We start from the raw sequence: 10,403 nt of genomic DNA on the forward strand, positions 1-10,403 counted from the left end.
CTTTTTACCAACGAATAGTGGGATTGACCGTAACATTAGAACGCCCCCACGGCTGAAAGGGCGAGCGCCAACTCTTGGGCTACTCTTTTACCAACGAATAGTGGGATTGACTGTCACGTTATAACGCCCCCACGGCTGAAAGGGCGAGCATGTTTGATGTCACGGGGATTCGAACTCGCGACCCACAGATTGCAAGTCGAGCGCCCTAACCACCTGGCCATGCTGGGCCTGTTTGCAAATGAAAATAAAATAAATAACTTTAAAAACATACATGAAATGAGAATAGTAATTGTAAAAAACTGTCTACTGTAAGCGATACTTGCACATGAATGCTTGATTTCCTTAAAATTGCCATTTGTTGACTTGATTCTCAAAGGGCTAGAAGAATAAAGAATGTTTCGAGTCACCAGTAATGTTGTGTCGGTGCTACAGACAATAGTTTCGTTTAGGCTTGTAAAAACTCTGCAAAATAAATTTTGAGGCTAATCCTGCAATGTATGTATTGAATGCAATTTTTTGCATCATATATAATGGTGTAAAACTTTACATAATGTGCAACAATTAACCCTGACATGAGCAGAAAAACGTACAACAGATGACACATTATATCAATTAAATACTTGTTTCTAAACGTATGATTCATTATAAAGAAAATGTTCCACATTGTTGAGTTCAACATACAGTTCTTATTCAAATTGTTTCTTGCCGGACGAAAAGTTCATAAATAAGGTTGACATTCTGAGGTTAGTTCCAAAGATTTTACAATTGAAAAATGACTCTTAAAACTTACATTGACACGACTTTGTTGAAGTCAATTTACTTGGCATTGAAACTTTACTGTATGAATACAACAAGATATCGACAAAAGCTAAAAATTATATCAAATTTTCAAAATTGGCCCAAAAACATTTGGAGGGGGTTAGGAAGCCTGGATCTCCCTAGTCCGATTCGTGTTAAAAGGTACTGACATATCTGAGAGTTATTTCACTTTATATCTGTAAAATATTAGATAACGTTTTTTCAGGGCTTATACATTAGCGTATTAATTGTTAACACTCATTTTATGTAAGCATAAATTTCTTCGTTGTTGCATACACAAAGTGTACTACTGTGGTCCATCCTTTTAAAAAAACAAATAAGAATAATTAACTTTGTAGGGTTTGATATATAGTCACTCACGATTTATTTCTTTTCTTCACTGAAATTACACATTTGAGTGGATAATAGAGAAATTCCCAACCAACAATTATATTTGTCTTACAGAATATCGTGAAGATTTCCCTTATTTCAGCCAGAAGTTATAAAATGAAAATCTTCATCACTAACGGAAAACGGATAGTTCCGGATAGTGACGCTTGGAAGAAGTGAAAAAATAAATAAAACATTCGGAAGTTCCAGCGTTGTTGTACGAAAAGATGGGGCTTTTGAAAACGAAGTCTGTGTTTATTGAATATATAATATTTTATAGACCGTAAGAATATTATACACTCCATAAGACAAATTGTATCATTTCATATAATGCTACAAGATAAGTTTTCCTTGTTTGTTTTTTTATTACACGATCTCAAAACAGAAGAAATTCATGTTTAGAGATTTAGAGTAAGTACTGACATGGAACATATATGTTCTGTATTTGTTTTTATTTTTTCATCCAGGTCAAGAAATCATCCTGAAAATGGGAGTGATTGATAGCATAGTGTAGTGTAAAGACATATTCTATACATCCTGTTTTTTTAGGCATTTAACTTTTATTACTTTTATTTCTTGTTACGTGTCTGTTGGGTTATAAAGCTTTGATGTAGTGGCAGGTATTCGAATAAAAACCAAGTTATCTTAATATGTAGAATGGTGAAATATTGCTAACATAGGTTCATAACGGTTAGCTTATTAAACCTATTAATACATTACTATATTTTTTATCATTCAAGTTCGGTTCAATAAATACGTAAAAGTTTAAAAAAGTTTGAATAAAATACTCTGTTTTTAAATTAAATGAGATAACAGCATTACATCCTTTACAAAGGAACAATAGTGTATTTCGAATGTAACGGTGGAGGTTTAAAAAAAACAACAAAGAGGGGGCGATGTATACACCACTGCACTGGAGTTAATTTTTTAGATATTGAAATGTCCAATCATAACATATAGATATATTTTTCTTTTGTAAAACTGGATTTATCTTAAATTAACAGCGGTAGCTGGTTGATAGAATGTAATTTTCCAAAATATACTTTGTTTAACAAATATATGATTTACCTTCGGATCGAATTACACTACCATTTAAAGTCTCGTCCCAACAGGATATTGAATTATCAATAGAAGTAAGCTTAACGTGCATATTCAACGTGTTCAGATATCTACAGGTTTGGGTTTATCGTGTTCAGATATCTGCAGGTTTGGCTTTAACGTGTTCAGATATCTATAGATTTGGGTTAAACGTGTTCAGATATGTACAGGTTTGAATTGAACATGTTCAGATATCTATAGGTTTGGGTTCAACATGTTCAGATATCTACAGGTTTGGGTTTAACGTGTTCAGATATGTACAGGTTTGAATTGAACATGTTCAGATATCTATAGGTTTGGGTTCAACATGTTCAGATATCTACAGGTTTGAGTTTAACGTGCATGTTCAACGTGTTCAGATATCTATAGATTTGGGTTTAACGTGTTCAGATATCTACAGGTTTGGGTTTAACGTGTTCAGATATCTACAGGTTTGGGTTTAACATGTTCAGATATCTACAGGTTTGGGTTTAACCTATTCAGATATCTACAGATTTGAATTAAACATGTTCAGATATCTATAGGTTTGAATTATACATGTTCAGATATCTACAGATTTGAATTAAACATGTTCAGATATCTATAGGTTTGAATTAAACATGTTCAGATATCTACAGGTTTGGGTTCAACATGTTCAGATATCTACAGGTTTGGGTTTAACATGTTCAGATATCTACAGGTTTGGGTTCAACATGTTCAGATATCTATAGGTTTGGGTTCAACATGTTCAGATATCTACAGGTTTGGGTTTAACCTATTCAGATATCTACAGATTTGAATTAAACATGTTCAGATATCTACAGATTTGAATTAAACATGTTCAGATATCTATAGGTTTGAATTAAACATGTTCAGATATCTACAGGTTTGGGTTCAACATGTTCAGATATCTACAGGTTTGGGTTCAACATGTTCAGATATCTACAGGTTTTGGTTCAACCTATTCAGATATCTACAGATTTGAATTAATCCTGTTCAAATATCTACAGGTTTGGGTTTAACGTGTTCAGATATCTACAGGTTTGGGTTTAACATGTTCAGATATCTATAGGTTTGAATTATACATGTTCAGATATCTACAGGTTTGGGTTCAACATGTTCAGATATCTACAGGTTTGAATTAAACATGTTCAGATGTCTACAGGTTTGGGTTAAACATGCTGTTCCAAATTTGTTTGTTGTTATTTCTGAATGTCGAATTGTTCAGTTGTACATGTTCTTTAGCATATTTGAAGAAAATATATATACTGCAGGACCTTGAAAGTTGGCAATGACAACAACGCATATAAAAAAAATTATAATGTTTGATGGAAAGAAAATAAACTTACCGGAAATGTGGAGTCAGCTGCTGAGTTAAATCCTTGGTATTTTGGCTCGTTTTCAAAAAAAAAAAAAGTAAACGAAAACTTAAGCTTGAAAAGAACTAACTGTCCTAAAATAAAATGACAAAAAAAGACTTGTATTACTTTTGTAATTCATTTGTATTTTTACTAAAATTTTTTAAAAGTTTACTGGAAAAAGTGGTATCAGATAATTGTCTTACATCTTCTCAAAGTTGAAGAGAATTATATTAGATGCAGTGTTGTTCCAAAAATATTTGATTCTAGGCACATGTACAGGTATCTTACAAAGTTGTGATGCCAGGCGTATTTCTCCTGAAAAGGTTTCGCTTTGGGCTACACTAAAAATAATTTCTTTGCAAGCATAAAGAACCAAATTTAAAAGAGGATTTTATTAGCTTACATTCGGCAATGTTGGCCTTTTATTTCTGAGTTAATTCATTTGGAAAATAATTATGCTCAAAACATTGTTTAATAAACTGTTTTTATAAAATATATATATACATAAATATCAGAGTGTGTGACACTAAAGTCATCTGTATACACTAACGATTGTTTTAGAAAAAGTTAATACTTCGTGATAATTGTATTCGTTGTAATTAGTGATATTTATATAGCATTTCAACATTGGCCTGAAATGCAGTCTCACAAATTCCAGTTATTAGCTTAAGTATGTGTGTTTAGTCTGAGGTCGAGTGAATGTATCAGTTTGGTGATATTAATAATTATAAGAACTCTTTTTGTAGAATCTAATATGTAATAATAGTTGTATCCTACACGAATATGCAGTCTTATTACTAAAGTATAATGCTCACGGTCTTTATAGGTGTTAATACGATAAATCTATTTTCGTATAAATTTGTATTTTTATAATAATCAAGTTTAATGATTATTTAACATATCTTTTTTAGTGTTAGATTTTCAGTATTTTACCATAGATATGAAAAATCTTTGAAAGCTTAGGAAACTAATTTCCTCGCCATTGTATAAAACAATTCGGGCAGATTAAGTTAGTTCTGGAGGTTTTAGAGCATCCAGCATAGTTATCAAAATATGTTAACTTAGCATTCAACAATCCAGGCTCAAGAGTTATTGAACAATTGATGTTTCAAATTTGTGAACTACGTTAAGGCCTAGTGAAAGGTCAGTTTATGATATAAGGTAAATAAGAGACAGCGTCGAAAGAAAATCTCTGAGATTTTAAACCTTGACAATGGCTTCAATGTTTAAATAAAATAAAGAATTAATGAGCATTTAATAAATTGAAGCAATTGATTATATAATTTAGTTAATTATAATTACAGTAACTAAGAATCATTCAAATGTTTTTTAAATAAACGGTGGTTTATTATGCAAGCTTTTATAATTACTTGAATTTTCTCCTCTGAACTAATTTGTCTTTTGTTGATAAATTACGTTAGTACTCGATGATTTAAGACAATAAAAAAACGTATTTTACAACTTTCATCTCTTGTATATTTTTTGAGTATAGCAAGTGTTCATTTTAATCCAAATTTCGGGCATTGGCTTGACTTTTATCAGTTTTGTCTTTTACGTAATCCAAACGATAACATGGATGTGAAGAAAAAGAGCTAAGGGGAATTATTGTATATCAATCAGTTGAAACTCCAAATGATAAGTGAAGGATGTTATTTCAAGTCAAATATACATATACACTAACGCATTCTATTTATTGCGACGTTTCTAGTAAATGTAGCTGTAGCATTGGTGAGACGATTGGAAAAATACATTAAAAACATTACAAAAATAAGTTAGCTGCTGTTTTGTACTTTATTTGTACTCATGCATGATTGCATCACAACGTCAAGCGGGCACTCCACCGATCAATGTACACCGTCCTCCCCTAAAATCAGGTTTCGATACCCAAGGCAAGCAGAGCGCAGATAGTCCATTATACTTTAACAACAAATAAAAATAAACTGATAGCACATACATCTTTAATAGTTACATAGATCTATAAGTCTGACGTTATACACTAAAAACAAAACATTTATGATAAAATAGTTCATTGAAATAAAGATCTTTTATCGTTACCTTGACTTTTACTTTCAGCTTGTTAAAACATTAAGAACGATTTGTCGTACATGAAAACATGTCAATAGACATTTGTCGTACATGAAAGGCTCACAACCTATCTGGAAAACTTTCTCATTTAGCCGCTTTTTTTACTATTTATTTTGTGGCAATGTTTTCCCTCATCTCGTATGATCGAATCTTGATATAAACTTTAACACCTGCTTTTGTAATAATAGGAGAATTTAGAGTCGTAGCGGCTGTAGAGGCTCTGTATATGTTGTAAGTAAGAATGACAAACTGCCAACTTAACATTTGATAGCTGTTCCATCGTTTGTGATGCAGAAAACAACAACAACAACAAAACACCTTTACCACTACTTCAACAGAATTCAAGATGTTGGCACCCATAAACGGGTAAGAAATTAAAAGAGAAACTTGTAACTTGTCTATTGGCAGTATTTCATTCTCCGTTTTACAACTCTTGGGGAACAGATATGAATAACATTTTAATAAATGTAGGATATTTTCCTTTTACGTCTGCAACGGTCGTTTTGTCCAAAATGAATTCAACTAAATGACACAAAATACTTTCTCTCGAACATTCGAAGCCGCTGCCTTTAAAAAAATATATTTTTGAACAAAGCGTTCATACACTAGCTCAAATTAAAGGCTGTTTTGTGAAAGCTGTTACAACTCTGAATGTGCCAAGTATCTCATTACGGAATGCGTTTAAAACTGTAGTATGCTGCCACCTATTGACTAGTTTAATCTCTAAACAAACTTCACTACATCTCTATATTAACTCACGTTGTGTGTTTGTTTGTTTGTCCGTGAACTCCTCCCACAGTTATAGAGCTGACAAGACCAAACTTAGCATCCTGATCCTTTGCCGTAAAAACGCTATCCGTACATTAGCGCCATGAGTACGTTATAAAATGTGACAGCTTGATTGTAGCTAAACTCAAAGCTACTCAATGATTTATCTGTACTGTGCCCATCAATGGTATCAAAAGTCGCTTTTTAGCGTTATAAGCCTTCAGACTTACCACTGTGCCACTGGAGGATATGTTATAATAGAGACAACCAAGTCCCAACATTCGGTCAGACTAGAGTAGCTCAAGGGTTAATTTTCTCTTTTCAATAAGTTCAAAATCAATGACGGTTTTGAGAAAATAACCCTTGTTTAACTTTGCGCGAAATTATGAAACAAACAAACAAGTTCTAACAGTAATGTTTATCAATGTAATAATACTATCAAAGCTAAGACTACTTTGACAGTCTATTTTAATCATAATGTAGCCAATATGGTAGAATACACAAAATTTTTGGAGTATAATGATTTCTGTATATTTTATGTTTTTTATTATTATATCCAAAGTACAATCGTATATATATATATATATAACCTCTTGTATTATAACGCTAATACACATATACTATAGAATATTGGATATTATTCAAAACAGAAAACAGTTAAGTTAAACAATCGAAAAGAGAAAAAGGACATCGCATAAACTTTTATTACATTTTTTGTGGTTTATTATCATTAATTTGTCCGCAACAACAGAAAAAAAAGTACACTGTGACGTATTTTGTTTGGATGTTAGTCACAAATTCAAAACACAGTGATTCGTCTGGGCATTTTGTTTATTTTAATATTAAATATATATCTGTCTCAGGTCTCATATTTCAGGAGTAGCTAAGCTTAACTGGCATGTTCAGGATTAGGTTTTGTTTATTTTAATATTAAATATACATCTGTCTCAGGTTTCATATTTCAGGAGTAGCTAAGCTTAACTGGCATGTTCAGGATTAGGTTTTGTTTATTTTAATATTAAATATATATCTGTCTCAGGTCTCATATTTCAGGAGTAGCTAAGCTTAACTGGCATGTTCAGGATTAGGTTTTGTTTATTTTAATATTAAATATACTATCTGTCTCAGGTTTCATATTTCAGGAGCAGCTAAGCTTAACTGGCATGTTCAGGATTAGGTTTTGTTTATTATCATCGAGTTACAGTTACCTCAACAAGTTTCAAATGCATCCTATACAAAACATTTGGGAACATAAATCTAATAGACTGGTGGACTGGTGGCGTCATCTTTTGAAGAATGTTAAGATTAATAATTATTATTATTATTTTATTACTCATGATAAAACATTTTACGAAATATTAGATATATTTGTTTGATTGTTGAATTTCACGCAAAGCTACTCGACGATTATTTGCGTTAGTTTAAAAGTATAGACGAGAGGGTTTGTTTGTTTGTTTTTTTAATTTCGCGCAAAGCTACTCGAGGACTATCTGCGCTAGCCGTCCCTAATTTAGCAATGTAAGACTTGAGGGAAGGCAGCTAGTCATCACCACCCACCGCCAAATCTTGGGCTACTTTTTTACCAACGAATAGTAGGATTGACCGTCACATTATAACGCCCGCACGGCTGAAAGGGCGAGCATGTTTGGTATGACGGGGATTCGAACCCGCAGATTGCGAGTCGAGTGCCCTAACCACATGTCCATGCCGGGCCATAGACTAGAGGGAAGGCAGCTAGTCAACACCATCAACCGCCTACTCTTGCGTTATTTTTAACAATGAAAATTGGGATTGACCGTGACATTGTAATGCCCTCATGGCTGAATAGATATTAGATATATTTAAATACGTTTGTATAACTTTATAGCTTAGGGTTTTTAAGACTTTTGCGGTTTTAATTCAAGACGATGTATGTCATGTTTTGATAAATATTGTCTTTAACTCGGATCGCCAGATCACAAATCCAAAGTTCTCTCACAGGGCCAACCCACGCCACGAATAACTCTGTAATTATGTAATTAACACGCGTAGAAATGGAAATTGGGAAGGAATATTTTTCCGATATTTCGTAACATCGAGCAGGTGTAAGAAAACAAAAACTATCATGACCAAGCTGTTCAAGTCCAAAACTATCATGATCAAGCTGTTCAAGTCCAAAACTATCATGACCAAGCTGTTCAAGTCCAAAACTATCATGACCAAGCTGTTCAAGTCCAAAACTATCATGATCAAGCTGTTCAAGTCCAAAACTATTTGGACCAAGCTGTTCAAGTCCAAAACTCTCATGACCAAGCTGTTCAAGTCCAAAAACTATCATGATCAAGCTGTTCAAGTCCAAAACTATTTGGACCAAGCTATTCAAGTCCAAAACTATCATGATCAAGCTGTTCAAGTCCAAAACTATCATGACCAAGCTGTTCAAGTCCAAAACTCGAAATTTGGTTTGCAAAGCTTCAGATCAACACACACAACAGCCAATAAACCCACTTCTCTGGCTTTCATTTCCCTCTGAGTTATAAATATAAAATAAAATTTCAATGAACTTATTATATCGATAATATATGTGTAAAATGTGTGATGTTCTTGGCAAAGCTACTCCAAGGCATCATTATCTTATTTTCATGGGTGCGATTAAAGCACCTTTCAAACCATAAGCTCATATTACATAATATCGCCAATTATTAGGTAACATTTCCATATAACTGTAGCCACATATAGAATTCAGAATCCATTATTTTCTATATTAAAGTTATATATATACTTTTACCGACCTGTTTGTTCTGCTTTCTAAGAGCGTTTCACACAAAAATAATATTTTAATATTTTTTCTTATAAAAGCTATGTGCAGGTGTGGCCTGTTATTAGCATACCCAGATTGTGAATCCGATGGTTCGTAGTTCACGACCACTTTCCGTAAAAATGCGTTCCGCCCTTTTGGATCATAGGTGCGCTATAAGTGTGATGGTCACATTTCCCACTATTTGGTCAGATATTAGTGGCTCAAGAGTTTATGTACATAATTATTAATTAAACCTAAGTGGTTGGTCTTATACGTTACTAATGGCTCCTGGCTTAGCGGCAAGCCTGAGGGCTTATAACGCTAAAATTAGGGTTTCGATACCTGCGGTGGGCAGAGCATAAATTGTGTTGCTTTGTGCAGAACAACAAACAAACATTACTTCTAAAAGGTTTTTTCTCCTTTCTCTTTTTTTTATTACATTTCATGAATATTCCTATTCAGTTCTTCAAATATTTATTATTTGATTAAATATTCAAATAAACTTTTCTTATAGTGAAAAAAAAAACAAAGATTAATTTATTATATATATAAAATTAACTTATGCAAGTAAGTAGTAAGTAAATAATAATAATAATAATAGGCCGCAGAATCAGGGCGAGGGCGAACCCGTGCCATGACCTGACCACTTTATAAGCAAGTAAATAAAAACTAATACGCTAAAACATATACATATGTTATGAGAGTCCCTGACCATGACATCTCCGTTCAGCCCTCTTCAACATCACGTCATTTGTTCACTCAATGTATGTAATTGAACAAGAGCATTTTGCACGGCGAACTCTGTGAAGTGTGGAAATAAATCAATTACTGATTAGCTTCAGCAGAGCTACCCAAATCATGTATCGATATGACACCTACACATGACAAATAAACTGAGATTACACATAATACAACTGAATAAACTGAAGCCAACCAACTAATCAGTCACGACGGCTTCCACAATTCCCGCTGTACTGTGTTTCTGTCAAGATCTTAGTACAACCAGTCGACCTGGTATAACGAAAACAACAAAGAGACTACAAGGTAAAGGAACGTCTCAGCGATCAAGAACAGTGCTGTATAAGTAGTACCAAACATACTCGCCCTTTCAGCCGTGGGATGTTATTATGAAACGGTCAATCCTA

General features: G+C 33.1%; 1 protein-coding gene across 5 annotated transcripts in view; it reads left to right on the top strand.

Annotated features, from left to right (window-relative positions):
- LOC106466464 (zinc finger protein GLIS3-like) overlaps window positions 1-3,681 on the top strand; it is an 81,841-nt gene extending 78,160 nt beyond the window's left edge. The window contains exons 10-11 of one of the 5 annotated variants that reach the window (XR_002612207.1): window positions 1,264-2,518; window positions 2,656-3,681. Coding sequence is in view for 1 of the 5 variants with exons in the window: in XM_022394474.1 (XP_022250182.1) it covers window positions 1,264-1,273 (10 nt within the window). In the remaining 4 variants the exon portion in view is untranslated. Of the gene's footprint in view, window positions 1-1,263 lie in introns of all 5 variants that reach the window. The other 4 variants (XR_002612209.1, XR_002612206.1, XR_002612208.1 and 1 more) reach the window with 4 other exon arrangements.
- Window positions 3,682-10,403: the final 6,722 nt, after the last annotated feature.

This window comes from Limulus polyphemus, unplaced genomic scaffold (assembly GCF_000517525.1).
Source record: "Limulus polyphemus unplaced genomic scaffold, Limulus_polyphemus-2.1.2 Scaffold2266, whole genome shotgun sequence".
NCBI classification, from domain to species: Eukaryota; Metazoa; Arthropoda; class Merostomata; order Xiphosura; family Limulidae; genus Limulus; species Limulus polyphemus.